Source organism: Aotus nancymaae, unplaced genomic scaffold (genome assembly GCF_030222135.1).
Source record: "Aotus nancymaae isolate 86718 unplaced genomic scaffold, 86718_ANA_hifiasm-v0.15.2.pri h1tg000076l, whole genome shotgun sequence".
Taxonomy (NCBI): Eukaryota; Metazoa; Chordata; class Mammalia; order Primates; family Aotidae; genus Aotus; species Aotus nancymaae.
Genome location: NW_026988491.1, coordinates 4,600,619 through 4,625,818, shown reverse-complemented (window position 1 = coordinate 4,625,818; position 25,200 = coordinate 4,600,619). Strand labels below are relative to the sequence as shown.

General features: G+C 58.6%; 2 protein-coding genes across 2 annotated transcripts in view; one reads left to right on the top strand and one right to left on the bottom strand.

Annotated features, from left to right (window-relative positions):
* ZMAT5 (zinc finger matrin-type 5) overlaps positions 1 to 13,911 on the top strand; it is a 36,569-nt gene extending 22,658 nt beyond the window's left edge. The window contains exons 3-6 of the mRNA XM_012464955.3: positions 3,732 to 3,794; positions 5,489 to 5,569; positions 7,872 to 7,983; positions 13,512 to 13,911. Of these exons, the coding sequence (XP_012320378.1) occupies positions 3,732 to 3,794; positions 5,489 to 5,569; positions 7,872 to 7,983; positions 13,512 to 13,641 (386 nt within the window). The 3' untranslated portion in view covers positions 13,642 to 13,911. The remainder of the gene's footprint in view (positions 1 to 3,731; positions 3,795 to 5,488; positions 5,570 to 7,871; positions 7,984 to 13,511) is intronic.
* Positions 12,904 to 25,144, bottom strand: CABP7 (calcium binding protein 7). The gene is made up of 5 exons (XM_012464954.2): positions 24,614 to 25,144; positions 17,342 to 17,485; positions 16,123 to 16,235; positions 15,653 to 15,806; positions 12,904 to 15,431 (listed from the first exon to the last, which is right to left on the bottom strand). The coding sequence occupies exons 1-5, from the start codon at positions 24,720 to 24,722 to the stop codon at positions 15,304 to 15,306; spliced, it is 648 nt and encodes a 215-aa protein (XP_012320377.1). The 5' UTR covers positions 24,723 to 25,144; the 3' UTR covers positions 12,904 to 15,303.
* Positions 25,145 to 25,200: the final 56 nt, after the last annotated feature.

Sequence of the window (25,200 nt, the reverse complement as noted above, 5' to 3'; positions counted from 1 at the left end):
CTCATGATGACTGCACGGCATGTAAGGGTTTACTAAGTAGGCATGGTGCCTGTGGGTCCTCGAAAGGATTGCCTCTGGCCTTCATCTCATGGGCTCATTCATTCAGTGTGTCCTTGGCTCCCAGGCAGGCTCTAAAGAGTCAAAGGTGGATAAAATAGGGGCCCTCTCCTTAGCGAGCTTGTGCCCAATTACGATGGTGTGTTTTGAGCAAAGCCTCTGTCTTGCCCAGGCCTCCATTCCCTGTCGGCCTTTCCCAGCTGCAGCCACACTGACCACTGCATATTCTGGGCATATGCTATCCCCTCTGCAGGCGTGCCCTTCCTGCTGTCCTCCCTGCCCCAAGCCAGGCCCCCCGCCCCGACCTCAGAACTCAAGTCAGGCAGTAAATCCTCAGGGACGTCCTTCCCGACCCCTGGGACAGGTCAGATCATTTAGCTACAAGCTGGATGTTTACCCTGCTTATATTCATGGGGATTAATGTGACTGTTAGACCAGAAGGAATGACCAGCTCCGACTTGTTCTCCACTTAAATCCTCAGCCTGGCGTGGTGCCTGGCACACAGGACATGCTCAGTGAATGTTTGGCAGATGAATGTCTAAGTGAATGAGCAAAGAAACGTGGGGCACTAGGGGCAGCTGTTAATTCTGGGAGATGAAACAAGAAGGACCAATAGGGTCAAATCATGCAGGGCCTTGGATACCCATTGCAAGAGCATGGGCTTCCACGTGTGGGGCCTGGGCCAGGGATTCTCAACCCTCAGTGCACTCAGAGTCACTGAGGAGCTTTAAACAATTCGGATGCCCTCCCTTCCAGTGAATTAAAGCAGAACCTGAGAGGGCTGGGGCTGGGTGTCCATGTACTTTTAAAACTGCCTGGTGATTTTGATGTGTCGCTGGGGTCGGGAACCACTGAACAGATGCAGGCAGCCTGGAACTCTTCTCCCACGCCAAGCCATCTGGCAGAGCCCCTTGCCTAGGACTCAGGCTCAGCCCCACTGCCAGCCTCGGCTGTCTCAACCTCAGGGGAGTCCAGGGCAATGTCCACATGCCCTCCCCCAGCCCACCTCCTCAGGTAAGGGCAGGCAGTGGTGTCTGTAGCACCAGCTGGGTGCACTGAGTCTGACAAACCCAGTGCTGACAGATGAACCTCTCCCCACTCTGTGGGTCCCCCCTGGCCTGAGTTCTCTGATAAACAACTCCTTATCCCACCAGACCACACACTTCCCAGCCACCAGCTGCCCTTGGCAAACCACTTCCCTATTTGAACCTTCATTTTCTCCTCTGCAAAATGGGGATGTTTGTGCTATTCAGAGGGTTTGTGAGGAAAAAATGAAGAATTGCCACCATTTGCTGTGTACCCACCCCAGTCTTGGCCACATACCTGGAGAACATGGTGCTAAGGCCACTGCTGGCCCCAGAGGCAGACCTTGTCACTTTCCTTGTGATTCTAATGTGCCACCAGGGTTGGGAACCATGGGCTGCCTCTGCAAAGCCCTCTGCATTCATTTTCTTACTACGTTTCTTTTTTTTTCTCTTTTTTTTTTTTTTTTTTTTGAGACAAGAGTGTTGCTCTGTCGCCCAGGCTGGAGTACAGTGGTGTGGTCTCAGCTCACCACAACCTCCGCCTCCTGGGTTCAAGCAATTCTCCTGCCTTAGCCTCCTGAGTAGCTGGGACTACAGGTGCGTACCACCACGCCCAGCTAATTTCTTGTATTTTTAGTAGAGACAGGGTTTCACCATGTTAGCCAGGATAGTCTCGATCTCCTGACCTTGTGATCTGCCCACCTCAGCCTCCCAAAGTGCTGGGATTACAGGTGTGAGTCACCGTGCCCGGCCCTATCTTATTACATTTTCACAGCAGCCCTGCCAGGTGGGAATTATCCTCCCATTTGGCATATGGGGAAACTGAGACTTGGAGATTAAACGGCTTTCATGTGGTCATGTGTTGCTAGGATCTGATCTCAGGTTTCGTGGACTCTGAAGCCTGTGGTCTTTCCTTGGCCTCTAGAAAAGATGGTGGGTGAATGTCCAGCCCAGGCCTGGCCTCTCCCCTCCCCTGGGGTAGATATAAGGGCCTCTAATCAGGGCACTGTCCTCAGGTATCTTACTTTCTTACAGATTTTGACTGATTGATAGCTTGCCTACCAAGAAGCAAATTTAAAACCAAAACTACATGAATAAAGTAAAGGTAGGCTGGACATGATGGCTCACGCCTGTAATCCCAGCACTTTGGGAGGCCAACGTGAAGGGTCACTTGAGCCCAGGAATTTGAAACCAGCCTGGGCAACATGGCGAAACCCCATCTCTACAAATATTTAAAAATTAGCCAGGCGTGGTGGCAGACACCTATAGTCCCAGCTACTCGGGAGGCTGAGGGGGAAAGATCACCTGAGTCCAGGAAGGTCGAGGCTACAGGGAGCCAAGATCATGCCGCTGCACTCCAGCCTGGGTAATAGATACCTTGTCTCAAAAAAAGAAAAGAAAAGAGGAAAAATCAGAGGAAACTAGGGTTAAGGTTAGTAGCAGAGTGATTGCTGATGCTACAGAATGATTGTTGGAAGTCCTGTCCAGGCCGGTGGCTGGTCTGGCCCTGAGCGCCCTACAGCTGGTGGAAGGAGGGAAGACAGAAGTCAGGAATTACAGTCTTGCCAGTGGAGCAGTGCCTGGACCCTGGGATTGGCTGGTGGGCTTCCTGGGCACTAGGATTTATTTAAACTTTGTTTAGCATTTTATTTTGAAATAATTATAGATTCACAGGAAGTTGCAAAGATAATACCGAGAAATTCCATAGTGCCAGGATTTTTTAAAAGTATTATACTGGCCCAGTGCAGTGGTTCACACCTGTAATCCCAGCACTTTGGGAGGCCGAGGTAGGCAGATCACGGGTCAGGAGTCTGAGACCAGCCTGGCCAATGTAGTGAAACCCCATCTCTACTAAAAATGCAAAAAATTAGCCAGGTGTGGTGGCGGGCACCTATAATCCCAGCTACTTGGGAGGCTGAGGCAGGAGAATCTCTTGAACTTGGGAGGCGGAGGTTGCAGTGAGCCAAGATCATGCCATTGTACTCCAGCCTGGGTGACAATGTGAGATTTCATCTCAAAAAAAAAAAAAAAAAGAAAAAGTAATATACCTCCAGGCTGGGCCCAGTGGCTCACACCTGTATTCTCAGTGCTTTTGGAGGCCAAAATGGGAGGATTGTGTGAGCCCAGGAGTTCGAGACTGGCCTGGGTAACATAATGAGATACCACCTCTACAAAAAGATCAAAAAAATTAGCCAGGCATGGTGGTGCACACCTATAGTGACACCTCCTTGGGAGGAGAAGGATCGCTTGAGCCCAGCAGGTAGTGGCTCCTGTGAGCCATGATTGCACCACCACTGCACTCCAGCCTGGGTGACAGAGCAATTCCCTGTCTCTAAAAATCAAAAAATCCAAAGTCCCCAGATTCCCCAGGGGATTCCCTCATGCAAAGTTGAGACCCTCAGGCCTGAAACCTGGTCCTTGCCTTTGGCTGATCCTGCGTGGGGCGGGAGGGGTTGAGGTCACCTGAGGGTCGGATCTCTCTGCCAGAATTCACACCTGTGGTATCCCCTGCTTCCTTCCTCCATGGATGGGGAACTCTTCTTTCCACACAGCTGTCGGGATAAAGAGTCTGTGCCCCTGTGGCTTCCACCTCCCGCCTCCCTTGTGGAGCCTGAGCCATCTGAAGCCCTCCCCTCTCTTCTCTTGCAGATGCAGCTGCCATCTTGCTGGATGAGCAGAACAAGCGGCCCTGCCGGAAGTTTCTACTGACAGGTAAAGTGCTCTGCACAGCTCGGGTCCCTGCAGGGACCTGCAGTGTCCAATCTGGCCCACTTGGACCTCTGCAGAGTTTCTTTCCCGACCCAAGCCACCATCCCAAGCCCACTTTGCAGTGGTGACTCCAGCTGACCGGCCAGTCAGGGCCTTCCCAGTTGTGTCTTAGGACTTCCTAGAGACTGGTCCTCAGCTCTTCAGATCTAGAATTTGATTGTTATCAGCTCACCTAGAACAAGCAAGCCCTGGGGGATTACAAGTGAATCCAGGAGACACTCATGGGTGGAACAGACTTGCTGATTAAGTTAGCCTGGGAGCCCCGCCTCCTTCCCAACAGGCAGGACTTCAGAGAGGAACAAGGTTGGCGATCTGAGGAGGTTCAGGATCAGAACCAAGGATGCTAGGTGTGGATTTGACTGCTCAATACTCAGCTAATAGAGATGCATATAGGTCAGAGAGATAAAGGGTCAAACATGGTGGCTCACTCTTGTAATCTCAGTACTTTGGGAGGCTGAGGTGGGAGGAATGCTTGAGGCCAGGAGTTTGAGACCAGCCTGGGTAACATAGCGAGACCCCATCTCTACAAAAAAAAATTTTTTTTAATTAGCTGGGCATGGTAGCACACACTGATAGTCCCAGCTACTTGGGAGGTTGAGGCAGGAGGATCACTTGAGCCCAGGAGTTCAAGGCTGCAGTGAGCTATGATTGCACTACTGCACTCCCACCTGGGCAACAGAGTGAGGACCCTGTCCCTTTTAAAGAAAGAGAGAGAAAGGGATAAAAAACCTCAGTAGGTGAAGGAACCAAAGACAGATAAAAATAAAGGTAGGAAAAATAAGATAAAGCCAGGAGAATAATTAGTCTCCTCCATGCTTGCCCTTGAGGTCCAGTGTATTCTCTAAGGGTTTGGCTCTGAGCTTCCTGGCAGCCAAGGCAAAGAGGAAAACTGTGATGATTCACATGGTTTGTTAAGGGAGCTTAACACTGGGGAGAAGTGCTGCAGCTGAACTAGGGAAACTGGGTGAAAGTTTAAGCTCCCCTAAGATGGGCACCAAGCCTGCAGATCAGGGGCTTCCCTACAGACTTTGCCTTGATGTGAATATGTCACTGGTAGGTTACCCTGGCTCGAGACACCTCCAGCCTCCCAGTATCTCGACACACAGTTTGGTCTTCTTGGTTGAGATAGGGGAAGCCACCCCAGATTTTGGTGCCTCCTTGGCAAAGCTGTCACTGAAGGCTTTCTAAGGAGCAGTCCAGCTGCTCACATGAGCCAGGTAGGCAGGCAGAATACTAGGCTGGGCACAGCATGTGCTGTGGCTCAGAGTAGAGAAAGGAAGCATGGCTCTTTCAGAAACCCACATGTAGTTCATTGACGCAGGGGCTGGGAGAGCTGGTGACAAAGACAGCTTCTGCAGAGGCTCGCGAGGCCCATTCATGACAGGCTTCAGTTGGAAATGATCCCCAGCACGGCAGGCAGCTGGAGAAGCGTCATGAGCATATGGTGTGATGGGTGAGAGGTTGCTCTGGCTGCTGAGTGGGCAGGGCCAGAGAAATTCCATTTTCTGTCCCAGATCAGGGTTGCGGCTCTTTAGGCCCTGAAGTCCTGCCCCTAAGGCTCTGGGACCCCTCATCAGGGTGCCCCTCAGCCCACACTGGGAGCCCCTCCTGAGCGAGTAACTGTCTTCCTGCCACAGGCCAGTGCGACTTTGGCTCCAACTGCAGATTTTCCCACATGTCAGAGCGAGACCTGCAGGAGCTGAGCATCCAGGTGGAGGGTATGTGTCGGGGTACCCTGGGCTAAGTGGGAGTGGGGTGCCAGGGCATGTGTGCTCTGAGACCAGGAAAGCTGGCCTGTGCCTTCCTATCTACCCCCATTGGCAGCCAAGGGCCCCCAGGGCGACTGGGATCCCTGAGCCCCTGGTTTGGGCCAGGTGTCAGGAACAGCCTCTAAACCGCCTCAGCATGAGTGGAGAAGGCAGGGATGTGTCCCCTGATAGTGGAGCCTGCATGGCTTCTGGCCCAGAGTCCTGAAGGTGCACCTCAGCCCCACCTGGACCCTGTGGCCAGCCCATCAGTGACTGACGGATACACACCATCCCTCCCTCAATCAGGCAGCATACCCAGTCCCCACTTGGCACCAGGCAGACCCCTTATGACAGTCTGGGGACAAGGAGTTAAGGAAAGCACCTTCCCTGCCTTCTGGAGTCTCATAGCCTGGTGATCCAGGGAGGGGCAAGTTCAGCTTCCATGGAAACTGACATCTTGCCTTTGCAAAATTCACTCCTCCAGTTAGAGAGCAAGAAGTTCTGACTGAGATAATCTTTATCAGTCTTCTTCCACAGCCTCTCATTGAACAGGTGGGGAAACTAAGGCCAGCATTCAGGCGGAAGGGCCTCACGTGAGCCCCCCATCAGGTTAGAGGCAGACTCCAGGTCTCTCAGTGCCCCCAACTCCCACTTGCAATGCTTCTCTGTCCAGGAGGCCTCGGGGTAGCCAGTGAGAGTCTGGGGCAGCTTGGCCTTTGCCCTGATCCCCTGGTGGGCCTCGCTCCCCTCTGACCAGTCAGACACTGCGGTCTCCGTGCCCTGCTCTGGGGAGCCAGTGGTGCTGTGGCTGCAGCCCTGGCACCAACACAAGGTTTCCAGGAGCTTTTCTTCCCAGGGTGGAAGCAAGGCCTTGTGGGACCAGCCAGCAAGTCCTGCCAGCAGCGGCAGCTCCAGCTCTTCCCTGGCCATGGGCTCTCATGGGACGGCTGGCCTGTGGTGGGATGAGCACAGAGCAGTAGGCCTGGAGCTGGAGACAATGCTGAGTGGGGACAGGGATGGAGAGAGTCCCAGAGGGGCTGGGAACAGAGTCCTAGCTGGCAGCTCAGACAGTCCTGGCTCTGCCACATCCCCTGTAACCTTGGTACATGGCCTAACCTCTTGGAGGCTGTGTCCTGCCCTGTCAAATGTGATGCCTCTAAGGATGAAGCAAGATGACACCTGTGCAGCCCAGGGCCCGGCCCTGAGTGGACTCCAGAGACCAGGCCCTGGTCCCAAGTGGGTTCCGGAGACTGGCCCCTGGCCCCTAGTGGGCTCCAGAGACCAGGCCCTGGTCCCAAGTGAGTTCCGGAGACTAGGCCCCGGCCCCTAGTGGGCTCCAGAGACCAGGCCCCAGCCCTGAGTGGGCTCCAGAGACCAGGCCTCAGCCCCTAGTGGGCTCCAGAGACCAGTCCCTTGCCCTGAGTGAGCACTGGTCATGTGTATGATTATTTTCCTCTGGCCCAAGGTCCCATCCCAGATGACCTGGCAACTCTGACCCCATCAAACGCTCACACCCAACTTGTATGAATTCCATTCATTGAGTGCTTTTACTTCTTTGAGCAACAGGTTTTGTTGGATATCTTATGAGAAGAAAAACCAGGGAAACTGAGGCTCATTATCCTTCCCAGGCAGCCTCCCTGCACCCCCAGATTCAGACCCCTCCTTAGGGTCAGGCTTTCTCTGTTTTTTTTTTTTTTTGAGACAGATTTTCACTCTTGTTACCCAGGCTGGAGTGCAATGGTGCAATCTTGGCTCACTGCAGCCTCCACCTCCTGGGTTCAAGTGATTTTCCTGCCTCAGTCTCCCGAGTAGCTGGGATTATAGGCACCCATCACCATGCCTGGCTAATTTTTTTTTTTTTTCTATTTTTAGTAGAGATGGGGTTTCGCCATGTTGGCCAGGCTGGCCTCAAACTCCTGGACTCAGGCAATCCCCTCACCTCAGCCTCACAAAGTGCTGGGATTATAGGCATGAGCCACCACACCCAGCCAGGGCCAGGCCCTTTATATGCACTGTCCTGTTTCTAGCTCCCCAAGAGCTTGGGAGGCAGCTAGGGTTGTCTCCATTTGATGGGAGAACAGAGTGAGGCTGAGTGCTGGGCCCTCGCGCACAGGCGGCCTAGAGAAGCGGTCCAGGTGTGTCCTCCTGGAGGGTTGCTACAACTTCCCAGGGCTTGCTCAGGGCCTACCAGTTCCTTCTGCTTTGTGGGAGGGTGGGGTTCTGGCAGGCAGGAGTATACCCCTCACTTGCCTTTGTCTCCCTGTCCCCATAGAGGAGAGACGAGCCAGGGAGTGGCTGCTAGATGCTCCTGAGCTCCCCGAGGGCCATCTGGAGGACTGGCTGGAGAAGAGAGCCAAGCGGCTGAGCTCAGCTCCGAGCAGCAGGTACCTGTCCCCAGGGTCCCCTCCCTCTGTGCCCTTGGGGGCAAGACTCCAGCCCGCCTGCCCCTTCCTGACACTCAGGAATCTCCATGAACTGCCCCGAATAAAGGTGCCCCTACAGAGGCCCTGAGGGGCCATGCTGAGGGTTCTTGGTGCCTGGCCAGAGCCTGAGGGGTGTTTGAAGAAGCCTCTCCCAAGGATTGGTCCCTGTGAGAGTCTGTGCTGGTTGGAGGGGAGGCAGGCAGCCCAGCTGATTTGGCTGCACGTCACCAAGTCCATTGGGCTGTGGTCACCAGCAGGGAAAACAGGCTCATGAGGGAGGGGTGTGACTTGCCCAAGGGCACACAGCTAGAAAACCGTAGAGCTGGGATTGCATAGGGTATGATGACAAGGTCCTGGTCCCACTGCCTTTTTAAGGAAGTGGGTGTGGGGGTGGCCCCAGCCCTCAGGATGCTCAGAAGTAGAAGGGGCGCTTCTGGGTCGGGTTCTTGGGGTATGTGCTTCATGCTGTCCCTGGTCCTTCTCTTTGAGGGAAGGGACTCAGGTGATAATTCATTTTAGCAGAACGGGGCACGAGACAGACAGGGGGAGACGAAGGCTGCCTGGCATCATGGCCAAAACCAAAGCGCGGGCTCCTGGGCTCTTCCTCTAGGGATTAAAGGAGGTGAGGTGGGTGGGGAAGGGGGTAAAGCTGTGCCCAGGGGCAGCGTGTGACTTTAACACATTTCCCCAGCTCGGGCCACCTTGCTTTCCCCATCTTGCAACGAAGCGTCAGACCTAACTACTTCTGTGGTTTGGCTTCGCAGGACAGTGGCCTGGCGGGGGCCGAGGGGACCTGGCCAGACAGTCTGCGGGGTGAGGCCTTCCCTCGGGGCTCTGCCAGGAGGTGAAGGCCAAGCTTCTTGCCTTCTCTGTGTCCCATGAAAAGAGACTGTGAGGGTATTTTGGGGTTTTTTTGTTTTGTTTTGTTTTTTGAGACAGAGTCTTGCTCTGTCACCCAGGCTGGAGTGCAGTGGCATGATCTCGGCTCACTGCAACCTCTGTCTCCTGGGTTCAAGCAATTCTCATGCCTCAGCCTTCCAAGTAGCTGGTATTACAGGCACATACCACCATGCCCAGCTAGCTTTTGTATTTTTAGTAGACACAGGGTTTCACTGTGTTGGCCAGGCTGATCTACAATTTCTGATCTCAAGTGATCCACCTGCCTCAGCCTCCCAAGGTGCTGGGATTACAGGCATGAACCACCACACCCAGCCAGTAGAGGTGTTTTAAACTTAACTTTGTCTTTTACCTTTATTTTAAATCCGTGCCCAGTTTTTGTCTCCCCACCTTAAAAGTATATATGGGACAGCCATGTCTCAAACGTTGGAGCGTGACATCCTCTCCTCCTGGTCCTGTCTGAAGGGTCCCATCTGCAGGGGTCCTATCCTGTCTTTGGGCATGTGGGTACCTCCCTTGGGACTGGCTGCTGTCCAGGGATCCATGTCCTGTTCCCTAGACTCCCTCATTCTGTGTGCAAGAGGCTTGAGCTGGCTGGAGGCTGCCCAGAAAGTTCTGGCCCCTGCGCCGCTACTTGAACAGGGTTCCCTATGGGTCCCATCCTCACTCTGCCACCTGCTAACTGGCTAACAGCAGCCACTTACCTCCCTGCCCTGATTCCATGGTATACTCTGCTGGGAGCGAGTCACAGAGGCCCAGCTGTCTCTTGGGGCTGTGACAAGGTTTCATGGAGTCCCTGCAGCTGAACTGGAGTGAGTGCCAGTGGATGGGGTAGAGACGAGGTGCCCCAGAGTCCTTGGCTGGGTTCCAGACAGATGCGTCCCCACGCTGACACAGGGCGCTATGAATTTGAGACTTGGGGGACTAGGGGACAAGATGGGGAAACTGAGGCTGAATGACTGGCTCCGAGTCACAGGTCGAAGTGGCAACCACACGAGAATTGAGTTTGTTTGGTGCTTACACTGTGCCCAGTGCTTGGGGGCATTCAGGGAGACTGGCGACCCCATTCTGCAGCTGAGGAATCGTAACCTCACCAGGAGGTGGGGCCATCCATGTCCCCTCCCTGCTCTCCCACCTTCCCTCTGCTCCCTCAGGGGATCCTCCACACAGCAGCCCTGGCCCTGTGGAGCCTCCTCCACCCCTGACTCCACAGCCCCATTTGCAGGGCCAGGGGTCGGTCACCCTCCCTGCTGCCTCCACAGCAACCGGTGGGGTCAGCCGGTGGGGTCAGCCGGTGGGGTCGCCTTCTCACCTCTTGCCTCTGCCCTGACTATTGGTCCCACTAGATGCTTGGCCGCTTCTTAGATGCGGCATCGTTTGTGATATCAGGGTACCTGGTGTGTGCTGTTTTCTTGCCTGAAACTGCCTCCCGCCTCTCCGCCTGACAGAGTCAGACTTGTCCTGGGCGCTCTAGCTGAGACATCATCCCTCCCAGCCCCTGCTTCTCCCGCATGGCCTGGGCAGACTTGGGGGGCCCAGGACAGGTTGACTGCATGAATGAGCATTCAGGCTGTTGGGCGCCCCCCAGGTAGTGTTGCCAGCCTCTTGTGGGGACTGGTCTGGAAGCCTGGGGGACCCCCTCTTCCTCTTAGGATATCTGTTTCCTCCCCCAGGGCACAGGGCACAGTGGGCTGCCCACCACACCTGGGACAACCCTGCAGGCTCCAACCCCCACTGGCTGAGCAGAGCCTCCCCGGTGAACATAGGGGCCCTCCTTGTAAATGTGGGGAAGCGGAGGTTCCATGAAGCCCCAGCCTGGAGCTTGCACTTATCCCCCTCCGCAGACTGACCCTGAGGATCTGCCAAGAGCAGCGGCGGCCTCAGACACATAGACAAATCCCCCGGCGAGGCCAGGCCCGGCCCTGCTGCCCATTGTTGGCTCTTCAGATTGCGGCTCTCTCCCTCTTAATCTTTCCTTTGCACCCCTTTCAGGGCCAGCGCTGCCATCCTGGCCCATCCTCCCTCCTCGCCTCTATTTCCTCCGATTAGGACCGCGGCTGGGGAAATGTCAGAGAGTGGCTCCCGTCCTCACGCATAGGACAAACAGGTCACCAGAGAAGCTACAAGCAGAGTGGTGCCAGACACGCACCTCAGTGTCCCCAAGGCTTCGGCTCACGTGTCTGGTGCCCTGGCAATGTGCCAGTGTGTGTGATCAGGCACGGGGTATGCCCATCTACTGGCAGGGGCCTCAGGGCAGGCAGGGACACGGGGCTGAGGCTTGGACCCAGGAGGTCCCAGCTTCCTGGGAATCTGCCCTATTTTCTAGAGGAAGGGCCTGAGGCTCACAGGAAGGGGCTCCCCGGGATCACACCCTCCCAGGGGGGATCCCCACTGTCCCTGTGGCCCTGCAGGGAGCCCAGGCTTGGCTGGCAGCTGGGGCACTCCCTTCCGGCAACTGCGGAGCCTCCCCGCCTTCTCTGCGGCTGGCGGAGTTTATGAAATCTCCCCAGTGCCATAAATCATGTCAAGAGCTGCCTTCTGCGCTTTCTAGCAGGCAGCGAGCCACGAAGCAGGGGATGTCCCTGTCCTCTCACACCTGGGGGTCCTGGAGGCTGCACCCAGGGCTCCGTGCAGCTGTGGTAGTGGCAGTGACTCTACATGGCAGGTCTGGCAGAGAGGGGCAGGCTGGGTGGGTGTAGCAGGGGAAACTCCCAGGGCTCCTGACCCCAGCTCCCCGCCTCCCCCTTGGAGGTCAGAGTCCTCTCCAAACCTCTCTCTGCAGAGGGCTGGCCACTGGGCCCCTGAGCCTGCCAGGAGCTGCCAAGGCCTCACCTTGCCTGAAGGCTGGGTGTTGGGTATGGGGGTGTGCTGGAGCAGAGGGAGCTGAAGTGGGAGGGCAGTGTCTGCAGCTTGCATTCCAGGCCCTCAGGCCTCATCCCAAGGGTGTCACTTGGTCACGTGACTGACTCCTTGCACTTCAGTTTCCTCACGGTGGGGTTCACCTGAGGAGTTTTTGGTTTTGGAGATGTGAGTTACCCAGGCTGGAGTGCAATGGCGCAATCTCAGCTCACCGCAACCTCACCTCCCGGGTTCAAGCAACTCTCCTGCTTCAGTCTCCCCAGTAGCTGGGATTACTGACAGGCATGCGCCACCATGCCCGGCTAATTTTGTATTTTTAGTAGAGATAGGGTTTCACCATGTTGGTCAGGCTGGTCTCGAACTCCCAACCTCAGGTGATCTGCCCATCTCGGCCTCCCAAAGTGCTGGGAATATAGGCATGAGCCACCGCACCAAGCCCACCTGAGGATTCTTTTGTTTTTTTTTTCCCTCAGGTTGAACTACCTGAGGATTCTTAAGGTTTCTCTGGCTCATGGTGTGTGGCCCAGAATAGTGCCTGGTCAGTAAGATCTTTCAGCATTGCTGTTGGTCATTCCACAGTCACTGGGTGGCCTCCTGGCACCAGGCCTAGCCCTGGGCATTGGGGTACAGATACACCCTACCCCTACCCCCTGGTCTATGTCCTCTGAGGACTCCAGTCGTGTGCAGGGGACAGATGAGCTCCTGCCTGAATGTCGATGGCAGCTCATGGCACTCTCTGCTGAGGACGTGCACATGTACTCCATCAGTCCTCCACAGGTGGGCACGAAGGTTATTTCCACTGTCTCGCAGTTATTACTGTAACTCAGTGTCTGCCACAACCCTGCTCTTCCCTTGGGCTCAGTTCCCAGAGGTGAGGTTGCTGGCTCAAAGGGTCTAGAGAAGCAGCCTGGGTGGGCCCCAAGTCCAGAAGGATCCGGGTAGAAGAATGGAGGGGCCACTGCTAGGCCTTGGCAGGGTGCCCTGGGCTGGGCACAGAGGATGCCTCTCCTAGGGCAGGGACTTAAATGGACCCTGAGTTCCGGGGGAGGTGGCTCAGGGTGGACATTGAGGAGGAGGAGAGTGAGTAGCATGAGAAATGAGGCTTTTAAAAAAAATTTTAGACACGATTTTTTTCTGATTTCAACGGCTTGTGTGCTTGTAAAAGTTTTGAGAAGTATAAAAAAGTAAAAAAGTCACCCATCATGGCACCACTCAGATAGAACCACTGTTAACATTTTGCTGTGTCTTCCAGGATTTTTTTATGCATTTATATATTTTATATATTTTTAAACAAAAATAGTATCATGCTATATACATTATTTTATAAGCTGCTTTCTCTCCCTACTCACACAGTATGTCTCTCCTCATCAGTGCATATAAGTCTGCCTTCATTCTTACACAGGCTGCATAGCATTCTCTGCTGTGGACGTGCATATGTATTTAATCAGTCCCCTACAGGTGGACACAAAGCTTATTTCCATTGTCTCGCGGCTGTCCCCATAGCTGTGTCTGCCCACAACCCCGCTATTTCCTTGGTCTCAGTTCCTAGAAGTGAGGTCACTGGCTCAAAGGTTCTGCATGTTTTCGAGGCTCTGCCTTCCAGAAAAGTCGTGCAGGCAGCTGACCGTCCCCACAACCAGCGTGGTGAGACAGGTGGGCTGGGGGTGGCAGGTGGCATAAGTCTGGGTAGTACCCAACTCTAATTCTCCACCCTTCTCTCTCTCTCTCTCTAGGGTTGAACCCATCAGAACTACTGTCTTTCAGTACCCCGTGGGCTGGCCACCAGTCCAGGAGCTGCCCCCATCCCTGCGGGCACCCCCACCGGGGGGGTGGCCCCTTCAGCCCAGAGTCCAATGGGGCTGAGCCCCTCGCCCCCGACTGACCCCCACGTGGTTACTTCTCATCAGTCACAACAGGAAGCCAAGCCCTGTTCCTGCTATGCCCCATGGAGGCTCTGAGACCATTGGCCTGGCCTCACAGGCTCAGGACGTGCCCATGCAAAATCCAGCCCTGGTCCTGGGTCTATGCCAGGGAGTCCCCGACTCACTCTCTTCCACCCGCCCCCCTCCTTCCTTCTTAAGAAGCTGAGGGAGAAAACTTCTAGATGTTTATAAAGAAAATCTGTCACCACGATGGTCTGGCTGTGCTTCCCAACGCCGGGTGCTCTGAGCTCTGTTCTCCAGCCCCTGGCAGAGGTCAGGCAGGGTGGGAATGAGATGAGATTCTCCTCAGGTGACCCACGCTCACTCCCTTCTCCCTTGGGACCAGCAGAGGCTCAGCACAGCCAGGGAGAGGGTGTGCCAGGGTGGCTGTGCCCATTGTCTGGTAAGAAGTGGCTCTAGGCCTGAGGAGCCAAGGGACTCTGCCTGCCATCCCAGCCCTGGAAGAATCCACAGCCCCCATATCTGCCATGCTGAGCTGGTGCCCGAGTGTTTGGGATGACACAGCTGGGGCATGGGAGCGGGGTCTCCCACCTTGAGGGCATAGAGAAGTGGGAGGACGCAGGAGGGCAGGCCCTGGGCTGGGAGAGTGCCCTGGGCTGGGAGAGTGGCCTGGTGCAGCCTCTTGGCACTGACAGTGCGGGGCTGTGCCAGTTTCTTGGCCCAGGAGGTAGTACAGAACCCTCCCAAGGTTCAGCCCTGGACAAGGCCCCTGGCGGAGGCTGCTCAAAGCCTTCAGGCCCCTGCTCTGCCTCCTTCCTCAGCTAGACTACAGTTCTAGGCTCTAGGCTGGGATGGTGGACGAGTGGCCTTGGTTGCTGGGCCTCTGGTGGGAGGGCCAGAAAGTGGGGGGCTGCAGGGCCACCTCAGATACCCGTCTTCCACGAGCTTCTGCCTTTCCTGAAAATCCCTGTGGAAGGAGGAACTGAGGCCAAGTCTCGGGCTTCTGAGCCTCAGGTTCCTCACCTGTGAAATGGGCTGGCCCAGCAGGTACATGAAGAGGGGCTGGGCTAGGGCCTAACACGGGTCAGAGGAAGGGACCCAGGAGAAGACCAGGGTCCTCCTCAGGCCATGCCAGGCAGCAGGGCCCAGGACACCCTGGCTCCCCACCCTCCCCCAGGAGGCTTTCTGCCTCCACCCTTCCTAGTGCCCAGGCAGGCCTCAGGGACCAGGGCTGGGTTGGCTCTGTGGCCCCAGATAGGCCGCTGTCTCCAGGCACAGGGTGCCCCCTCCTACCCAAGGGACCACAGCAGCAACTGGGTCCGGGGGGTTCCTGTGCAAATTCCTCCTCAATTTCCCAGGAGCCCCTGGACGGTAGGAAGAGTGAGTACTCCATACAGGCCAGGGTAGGGACAGGGTGGGGCCAGGGCCATCCACAGAGCCACCACCAGTCCCTCCACAGCCAGGCCACGGCTCCAGGTGAGGCCCATGGGGTGGATGGGGAGGGCTCGCCAGATATCCAGGCCCTGAAGTACACACAGGTGGCAGCCCAGGGAGCTGGCCAAGGGAGGGGCTGCAGGCGGCGGCGGTGGTGTGGGGTGGGCCGCGGGCACCGCATGCGGTGGATGGGGCGTCCAGGCGGTGCCTACTTCATGCCACTGCGCAGCACCTGGTTGGCCGCAATGAGCATGACGCTGATGATGAAGGCGATGGCAAAGGCGCAGATGAGACTCTTGCGCACGCACGTTTGGCGGATCTGCTGGTTGGAGCAGGCTGTGGCCACCCGGGGGCACCAGGGAAACAGAAGGGGACATCGAGGCGATGGAGTCAGGAGCCACCTGCCCTTCGGCATGTGGGCTCATCCCAGGGGTGCCCCGCTGGGACAGAGGCTCAGAACCGGCAAGGAGGCCCCCAGCCCCGCTCTGCCTGCAGACCCCCACACATTCCCCTGGTCAAGCTGTTGAGCCCACCCATGGGGTTCCAGGGCCACTCACTCTCCACATCCACGGGGCACTCCTCAGCTGGGCCCAGGTGGCTTTCCTCCTCTGTCATGATGATGTTCTCGATGTCCTTCATGGACAGGTGCTCGCAGAAGGTGTCATAGAGCAGCCGCTTCAGCTCGTCCACCGTCAGCTTCTGCATGTCGCACTTGCAGAGGGGGAAAGCACAGTGCTCTGAGAGCCACCACAGTCCCCACCCAGCACTCTGCGGCCACAGGGGCCCAATGATCGACCTCCAGATTCGGGGGTAGGGGCTGGAAAACACTTGCTCCATTCCCCCAGAGAGTCCTTGACCAACACCGGCCTCCCTAGGGAGCCCATGGCCCTCTGGGAGGTGAAATGTCCAGTGGACACAAGCCCGGAGTGGTCATCCCCCCTTTACAGTGTGGGCCCAGCCATTCACTGGCCCCAGAACAGCACTCCACAGTGTGCACAGCCCTGGGTCCCAACTAGCCAGGGCATACCTTCCAGAAGACAGTGTCAAAGTCGGTGCCGTGGAACTTCTCTGGGATCCCTGAAGTGGAGAGTTTGGGTCCCAGGAGGGTCACAAACTCCTCAAAGTCCACTTGACCATCACCTGCAGTAGGCACAGGGCCCATCAGTGGGTCAGGCCCAGGCCCACATCCCAGGGCCCAGAGGACCTGGGATGGAGTCCTGATATACCTTGGGCCTATTGGATGACCTCAGGCAGGTGCCCCCCTTCTCTTAGCCTTGAGTCAGTGTCAGGGCCACCTACCAAGTGCCAGGCTCTGGGCTGATGCTGAAGCCACCCAGTACAATGAGGGCTTACGAGGGGAGGTGGAGGTAGACAGCAGGTGGGCCACGACCCTCCTATTTCTCCCAGAACCCTCCATTGCTCCAAGCACCCTGTGGCCGTCCTGGGGTGGGTGTAGAGCCCTACACTCTCCACCATACAGACAGGAACTGGAGCTCAGAGCAGGCAACCTGCCCAGGTTGTTACCTGGTGTCTGGATGGAGAATAGGAAAGAAAGGGCACGGGGGCTTGGCATTACCATTTCTTCCCATGAACTTTTCCTTAATAAATGCCAGGTGGCAAACACAAGCAAAGCAGCGATTTTCTCTCAGGTGGTGGGAACTGGAGTATTTATTGCATCCTTTTACTTTTCTGTACTTTAAAACTTCTCAGCTGAGCACGGTGGCTCACGCCTGTAATCCCGCACTTGGAAGGCCGAGGCAGGCGGATCATGAAGTCAGGAGTTCGAGACCAGCCTGACCAACATAGTGAAACCCCCGTCTCTACTAAAAATACAAAAATTAGCCGGGCGTGGTGGCACACGCCTGTAATCCCAGCTACTCAGAAGGCTGAGGCAGGAGAATTGCTTGAACCCAGGAGGCGGAGGTTGCAGTGAGCCAAAATCATGCCTTGCACTCCAGCCTGGGGGACAAGAGCGAGACTTCATCTCCAAAAAAAAAAAACAACAACTTAACACTGAGTGAGAGGAGCCATCTCTGAGCCCTGCATGCAGCTGGGACTGCCACAACCCCTCTGGCCTCAATTCTCCAGGCTGAGAAATGGGGCCAGACCGGGCTGCAACCTGCCTTGGGCTTTGAGGGTGGGAGTCAGCAGAGCGAGAGGCCCAATTTGGATGCAGCCTCAGTGGCTCAGGGCCCACTCCCGGGGCCCAGGTGCCAGGTGGGGAAACCGAGGCAGGGGGCTCTCACCGTCCATGTCCAGCCGCTGGATGATGACCTCCAGCTCTACCTCGTTGGGCATGTAGCCCAGTGAGCGCATGGCTGTGCCCAGCTCCTGCTTGGAGATGAAGCCATTGCCGTCACGGTCGAACACCTTGAAGGCCTCTCGGATCTCTGAGGAGAGAACAGTGCAGGCTGGGACTTTACCCCAGTATCGCAGACTCTGCAGCCTGAGCATGGCTTTGATAGCCCAACCCAGAGTGTGCAGATCTTGTGAGAGAAGATCATCGCACGGCGGAGGATGCACAAGGGTGCTGTATTCTGGGACCTCTGGGCAGGCTGAGCAGGGCAGCAAAGCGGGGGCTCAGGGCCCCCCAGCAGTGACCCCTCAAGATCCAATTGCGCCAGGCCCTCACGGCAGCTCCTGGTGTGCTCACAACCACAACGACCCCGTGTGGTGGGGACCACGTGAAGGGGAGGACGCTGGAGCTCCCCGGCCCAGAGTCTGTGGACGGCTTCCCCGCCCTCCCCGACTCCTTCCATCCCCCTCTCCCCCGCCATCCCCCCATCCCACTGCGCCTCCTCCCCCAGGCTCAGATCCTTAACACCGGCCAACACTCGCTAATGGCAGCCACGTGAGGCAGCACGCTCCAGACTTATGGGCTGACAGGAGGCACAGACCTCCTCTGGTTCGGGGAAGACAGAAGGGGATGGAGGACCCCCCCACCAGCCGAGGTCCAGGCCAGATCAGATGGTGGGGGGGGGTCACCCTCCACACTGTACAGAGCAGAAGACGGAGGCCTGATGACCTCAGTGTCTCAGGTGGTGAGCAGCGCACTGTGCTGGGAGCTGGGGAACAAGCAACCCAACCTATGACCTTGGGCCAGCCTCAGTTTTACCAACAGTGAAAGGGGCAGAATGATGGTGGGGACTCCCTGGCACACAGTTGGAGTTCTCACCTGTCACCTTGGCTGTACTTCTGTCTCTTCTGTTTGTCTGTTTCTAAGGGCTGCAGTCCCTTAATCATCACAGGCCCAGCAGGGCCCTTTGGGAGTGGTGGATGGTGGGGGGGAGGGGTGGGCTTGATGCTCTCTCTCTGGTTCCCTGGGGGTCTCGTGTTGTTCGCTGGCCAGCCTCCTGGCCTTGCCCTAAGCTGTTCCCCTGGGAGGGATTTTAGCTTTCAGCAGGCAGAATCTAGCTTCTCATGCGAGAGAGTGTTTTTCTGTGTGTTTAGAAGTAGACATACGTGAGGTGCCCCATGCTGCAGACCAGAAACATCCAGAGAGGCTCAGCGGCCGGTGCAGAGTCCACGTGGGCTCAGGGTTGCTACTGCTGCGTGGGCTGGCCCAGACATTGCCTTAAGGGGTCTATAAACCCTGAAAGTGCTCATAGGACCTTGTGCTTTGGGGTCATTCCCTAGTCTCAGAGGGACAGGGGAGCTAGCCCAGCCTGTTGGTCTCACCACAGATGGGGGGCTGCGGCCTGGAGAGGATGGCCACGTGTCCCAGGCCACACAGCGAGTTGGCTTGGGTGGAGGCCCCACCCTCATCAGGCTCATCCCACCGGTGTCCACACCCAACACCTAAGGATCAGACAGGCTCATGCATGCACCGGGGTTGCCTGGGTCCCCAGACTTTCTGACTTTGGACTTGCCCTTCCCTCATCCCCACCAGGACCTGGGAATCTTGTCTCCTAACCAGTGGCCCCCAGGCTTCAACCCAGGAGGCGGAGGTTGCAGTGAGCCAAGATTGCACCCTGCACTCCAGCCTGGGGGACAAGAGCGAGACTTCGTTTCCAAAAAAAAAAAAGGGAAGCAGCTGGGAGGGAGCGGGCCGAGAGGTCTTCGCCAGGGCCACAGGGTTCTGCAAACCCTAGACCCTGGGAACTCCAGGCCAATTCCCACCTCGAGTTTTCCTGGGCCACCAGAGAGGTGGTATGTTCCCCATCACCAGAGATGTATAAACCGAGGCCTGACAGCCACAGAGGCTGCTGAGGGGATTCCAGTCCCTGGAGCCTCTGGGTAGAGCTGGAGGCATCTGCACACACATGCTTAGGTTTCCAGCCAGCGTTGTCGGCCTCCTGGCCCCACCACATGCTCTGCCCATCCAAGGTTTCATGAACTCCATCCAGGCTAGGGCCCCTCCCGGTCCCGTGGGCACCAGGACTGCTTCCCCTCCAGTCCTTTGAACACGCAGCCCATTTTGCCTGACGTGCTCTCCTTGCTGTGGCAAACTCTGACACCACCCCAGTTCTCAGCTCGAATGGCACCATTTCCCTGGTGCCCTCCCTGCCCCCCCACCAGCTCTGGCCCTCCTCTGGGCCCCCAAAGGCCCTCCTTTTGCCCTGTCCTGGCACGGGGCACACTGGACTGTGCACTACGAGGGCCATGACAGCAGGGAGGGACTGGGCTGGTTAATGGCTGTGTCTGTCACCTGGAACGGGGCCTGCCTCTGCCTCTTCGAGCATAAACATTTGCTGAATAAATGATGAAATGAATGAATGACTGATGTGGGGAGCCCACCCATCTGGAGCACGCAGAGTTCTCTGGCTCTTCTGAGCAGAAGTTCACATACTGATTGCTGTGAGGCCGCTACGCAGAGCCCACGAACAATCCTAGTTAGGAGACTCGTTTTTTTTCACTCCCCAGGCAGCCAAGAAGCAGACGGGGAGGCCAAGGAGGCTGCTCGACCCCTTCTCCAGCCCCCAAGGACACCATCCCCACCGGCCTGCAGGCCACTCATGGAAGAGGGGCGCCAAGCTGAAGACGGGTGGAGGCCAGGGACTGGTGGGGGGAGGAGGACCAGGGTCAGGAACCCTCCTCCTCCTCCATTTCCTCCTCTGCAGGGTCCCTCTTGAAGACCCAGCCTGCAGGGTGGGATGGGAAAGTCTTGGACTCACAGTAGGGGCCGCAGTGGGAGCCACCTCCTCCCTTGCCTGCCATGAGCTGAGCTCCAGGCCATCCTTTCTACCCTTTGGAGGGCTCCCAGAACCCAGGGCTGCTTTGCTGGAGCCCCTGAGCCCCTTTGTGGGAGGCTCAGAAAACACCCCAGTGCCGGAGGGGAGCCAGAGGAGGGCAGGTGAATACTGGGATGCACGGGAAGGTGAGGGGCTCAGAGGCAGCCATGCGGGCCCAGCAGCCGTTTCTCAGGCAGGGCTCACCTTCCCAGGCCACTAGGTAAATCCACACACTGCCACCTCCCCACACGAGTCCCTTCAACAACCCTCCTTAGCACACCCAACATGCCACAAAGTCTCACCTCAGTGCCTCTGCCCATGCTGGGAGCCCCACCCGCCCACAGAGGCTGGATTTAGGCACCACCTTCCTGGACAGGGAGGCAGCCTGAAGTGGCAGAGACCCAGGGTCAAGTCCCAGCCCTCCTACAACATCCTGGCAGGGTAACCTTAGGCAGGTATTTGCTCACCTGTACAATGGGGCTGCTGGGATGATTAAGCAAGAAAATCAAGCATGTGTTCGGCCGGGCCTGGCTCAGAGATGGATGCTATGAATCAGAACGTCCCAGATAGCACAGCCGGAAGAAAAAGGAGGACTCAGTGAGCTGGGGACACCAGGCTGCCCTTCCTGTTGGCGGTTGCTGGCTTGGGCTTAGATTCTGGCTCTCCTGCTTAGCAGCCGAGTGGCCTGGGCAAGTCACATCCCTCTCTAAGCCTCGGGTGTCTCATCTATGAAATGGGGAGCGACTCCTGTGCCATCACTGAAGCCCAGCCTCTACTGGGGGTTCCCTGAGTGGGGCGGGTGTCGAGATTTCCTGCCACTGTTGTGCCATCAGTGCCTCACAGCTGGGTGCATTTCCCCGAAAGCCTTGCTCCCTTCCCATCCTGTGAGGCCAAGAGAAGCCTGCCGGGCCCCATCTTGGCATGGGGATGCTCTCCCGGGAATGGGCTGGCAGGGCCACCAGGTTTCCAGGCTGACCTGTCCCCACCTGCCACCTCCAGCCTGCCACCCCTCAGTCTCCTTCCCAACCTGTGGAGCTTCATCAGAGCCTAAGTCCCCAGCAGACTCCAAGGGACGTCTGCACTCCGTCAGATAGCCAGAGTCCAGAGGGCGGGCACTGGCTGGAGGTCACTGGAGGGGGCAGTGTCCATCCGAGGCAGCCGCCACTCTCCGCGGCACTGGCCCCGTGCCCCACCACTCTGGCCTCCCTGAGCTTTTGGCTGTGCAGAGGTGGCTGCTGGGCTTGCAGGGCAGAGAGGCAGGAAAGGGGGCTCCCCAGCCTCCCCTGCCCTAAAGGCCCACATTTGGCCACTCCGCACAGGCTCCACTCACTGACTGCTCTGGGGACCGTCTGCCTGAAGGTCTGACGCCTTCCTCCTCTCTTCCACCAGAAAGGCCTAGGAGTTGCAGACACCTCATTCCCACCCTCAGGTGCTCGAGTCTGCTGATGACACTGGGACCAGTCTCAGTGTCCCTGGAGGACTCTGTTGTGTGTGTATGTCGGGGTGTGTGTCTCAGCCATGGTGGGCACACAGAGGGGATCTAGACAGCCCATGCCTCTCCCTCCCAGGGCCTGGGTGGGCCTCAGGCCAGCTCTGCGCAGCCATGTTCCTACCCTGCCACCTGCCCTCCATGTCTCCCCAGGGTCGCAGGTCCCCAGACACCTTTTCCAGACCTTCAAGGCCTTTTCCACCCAGCTCTCCTGGCCAGCCTGCCCTTCTGGCCCAGCCTCCTGCACACTCCAGGCTCTTACCCCTCCAGGTGCTCCCCTGAGGTTGCATCTGGGTCCCTGAGCTCCCCCTGCGCTGGGTACTTTCACTCCATCCTTCGTCACCAGCAGCCCTGGGGAGCACAAGGCCAGCCCCCCTTTTTCAGGTGGGGAAACCAAGGCTCAGAGAGATGAGCGATTGCCCAAGGTCACTCCATGAGCTGAAGGTACAGAGACTCAAACCCAGCACCGCCTGGCTGGGAAGTCCTCATCTTAACTCTGCGCTTCCCACCTCCCTGTCTGGTCCTCCTTTCCGCTCAGACTGACCGCCCCCTGGATTTCTGCGGCAGGCACGTACTGTCTGCAGCATTTCATCCTGGGCTGCCCAGCTCCCTCTTCCTGGCACATGTGGCTCCTCTGCTGATGGCGTCCTCCCAGCAAAGGGCCCAGGTCTCGCCCAGACTGCCCTGGGGCAGGAGCACTCGTGGGGCCCTGGGGAGGCGGCGAGGGCAGAGGGGGATCCGTGCCAGGAATGGCCAGCCCTGGCATTCAAGGACTGCTGAAAGGGACCTGGGCCCTGCAGAGGGCTTTCCGGGCACCTGCAGCCAAGAAGGGGGCTGGTCATGGAAAACTTCTTGCCTTCATCTGTAGCTGCCCACTGGCCCAGACATGCGCTGGGACCACCCAGGCATCTGCCTGCTCCATGACCCCACCTGCCCATCCCAGGGAGGGCCCTGCCCTTCAGATGCCCCCTGAGTCAGGGCCCCTCAGCTCCCCAGGGCCCAGGAGAAGGGGACAGGAGAGAAGCGGGGAGGGCACTTGGTGTAGCTGGTGACTAACGCCACTGGGCTCCTGCCAGCATGCCCTGCCGTTGGTTGGGAAGCCTGCGGCCTTGCCCCTGAACTGCCCACCCTGTGGCCCTTCGCCCCTGCAGCCAGTCTGTCACCCTCTCCCCTTCCTCAGGGCATGCACTCCAGGACTGGGGATCAGGAGAGGAGGGACCCAGCAAGCCCTGGTACCGGGGTCCTAGTGGGGGTGCTGGGAGCAGGGGGAGGGAGTGAAGTGGAAGCTGCCTGGGGTCTGGGGAACATGGTGACTCCTGCCCAGATGGCCAGGAGGAAGGGATGAACGAGGGACTCTGGAGGGAAAAATCCGCAGGAGGTTTGAGGTGGCCCAGGGCCGGAGGGACAAAGTTGGGGAGGAGGAGGCCTGTGCTCCATCTCCTGCTCTCTCGCCCCCCATCGTACCCCTCCTCTCCCTGGGCTCTGGAGGAGGCTCTGGCCCTGGGTTTTAGGGGTGAACGGTGAGGTCATGTCAGGGGGGTCCCAAGCATCCATCTGTCCTGTCTGCATCAGACCCCAGACCCTGTCTCCACGGCTCTCCCGACACCCAAGGGTTTGCCGGGGCAGTTGGTGAGGAGACGGTGGCTCATGCCTGTGGTGCAGTGAGCGTGGCAGAGGCTGTCTTCCCTCTCTGGATCTTCCCCCGACCCAGCCTGACTCCCCAAAGATCTGCCCTCACTGGGCCTGGGGTTGAGGGAGGACCTCCCTCCATAGCTTCTCCAGGCTCCCACCATACTTCCTGACTGTGCTGGTCTCCACTGCACCCCCTAGGCCCTAATAAGCCTCCAGGTCTCAGAGACTCCTGGACCCAAGGTACTCCGAGAGGCCCATCCTCCAGGTGAGCTCAGCCCCTTGCTCGAGAGCAGACAAGCAGATCCCAGGAGATGGAGACCCTCAGCAGCCCAGACCCCCACTCCACTCCATACGGGGGCTCCAGGAGGTCTGGGGGGAGGGGAAACCTGAGCACCTCCCTGAGCCCAGCAGGGAAGGAGTTGGGCAGGCCCCAGGTGTCTCCCTGCTCCCCAGGATCCTGGATCCCAGCCTCTGCCCTCTGCTCTGACCTCACCCAGCCAGCGGCCTGCCGTCCCCCTGCGTGTCTGAGAGGCAAGGGGAACGGAGTGGGAGCAGGTTTGGGTCCTGGCCTCTCTGCCTTTCCCTTCTAGGCTTGGCTATCGCGACTGAGCCGCCCAATCTGGCCACTTGTTGTCGCCACCGCCTCCCGGGCTACCTTCCCGGCGCGCGGGGCTGGGGGTCCCCGCAGGGCTGCAGGGAAGGGGCTACGGCCGCAGGTGGAGACGGGGGCGGCCCCGCAGCGGGCAGGAGCAGGGCAGTCGCCCTCTCCCCTTCTTCTGCTACCCGAGCAGATTGAATTTTTAAAGCGACACGAGCGGAATGTCAATGCGAGCAGAGCCGCGGGCTGGCGCCGCGGAGGGGATCAGGATGCGGGTGCTCCGGCCGGGCCGATGCTGGGGGCTCAGCGTGGACCCCCGCCCCAGTCCGCCGCGTTGCCGCACAGTCACCGCTGACTGCGCGGCCCCGTGACCCCGCTGCGGGGCCCGGCAAGTTTCCGCAGCGCGGGGGGCCACGCGGGCAGGGGCTGGGCCGCCCTCCGCCCGGGCGACCCCCACCGCGGCGCCCCGGGTGCGGACCGGTCCTGCTGCCGCGCGCAGCTGCTCGCTGGGGCGCCCACCTAACAGCTGGCACCTGCGGACCGCCCCCGCCTCCGCGCCCCTGGCCCGCGCTTCACCTGGGCGCACAGGTAGGAGGGCCGGCGGGCAGGGGTCCCGGAGGACACTCACCCTCCAGCTCGTCCTCCGGGATGTCCACCGGGCGCTGCTCCGACAGCAGGTTGGGCACGGTGTAGATGCCCCGGTACATCAACGCCGCCGTCACCGGGTGGAACGGCATCTTGGAGGCTCCGCGCCCGCCCGCCCGCCGCAAACTTTGATGCCGGGGCTCATGGGCCGGCGGCGGCCCCGGGGGCGGCTGGAGCGGGCGGGGCGCGCGGCTGCGGAGGGTGGCGGCGGCGGCGGCAAGGTGGGGGGCGCCCCTCCGGGGACCTAGCGCCCCCGCGCCCCGGGCCGCCGGGCCATGCCGCCCCCTCTCTCGTCCGGCTCCCAGCCGGGGCCCCGCAGGGGCGGCGGGGGCGGCGCCGCTCCGGCCTTCCCGAGAGCTCCGGCTGCCGCGCGCGGTGCCTGCCGCGCCCGCTCCTCGGTGCCCCGCGCGCTCCGCGCTGCTCGCCGCCCGCTCGTCCGCTCGCCGGTGCGGCCGCCACCGGCCCGGCGCTCAGGCTGTAGCCGCCTCTCCGCTCGCTCGCTCGCTAGGTCTGTGCTGCTCTGGCTGCGCTCCCCGCCTCCCCCGCCAGCCGCCCGCCCGCCCCCTCCGC

Excerpts from the sequence above, each read along its gene's own strand:
- CABP7 (XM_012464954.2), bottom strand. The coding sequence starts at position 24,722 with ATGCCGTTCCACCCGGTGACGGCGGCGTTGATGTACCGGGGCATCTAC. Across the intron at positions 16,236-17,341 it reads CCAGCGGCTGGACATGGACG|GTGATGGTCAAGTGGACTTT; the intron begins GTGAGAGCCCCC and ends TGCCTACTGCAG. Across the intron at positions 15,807-16,122 it reads TTGACACTGTCTTCTGGAAG|TGCGACATGCAGAAGCTGAC; the intron begins GTATGCCCTGGC and ends CCCCTCTGCAAG.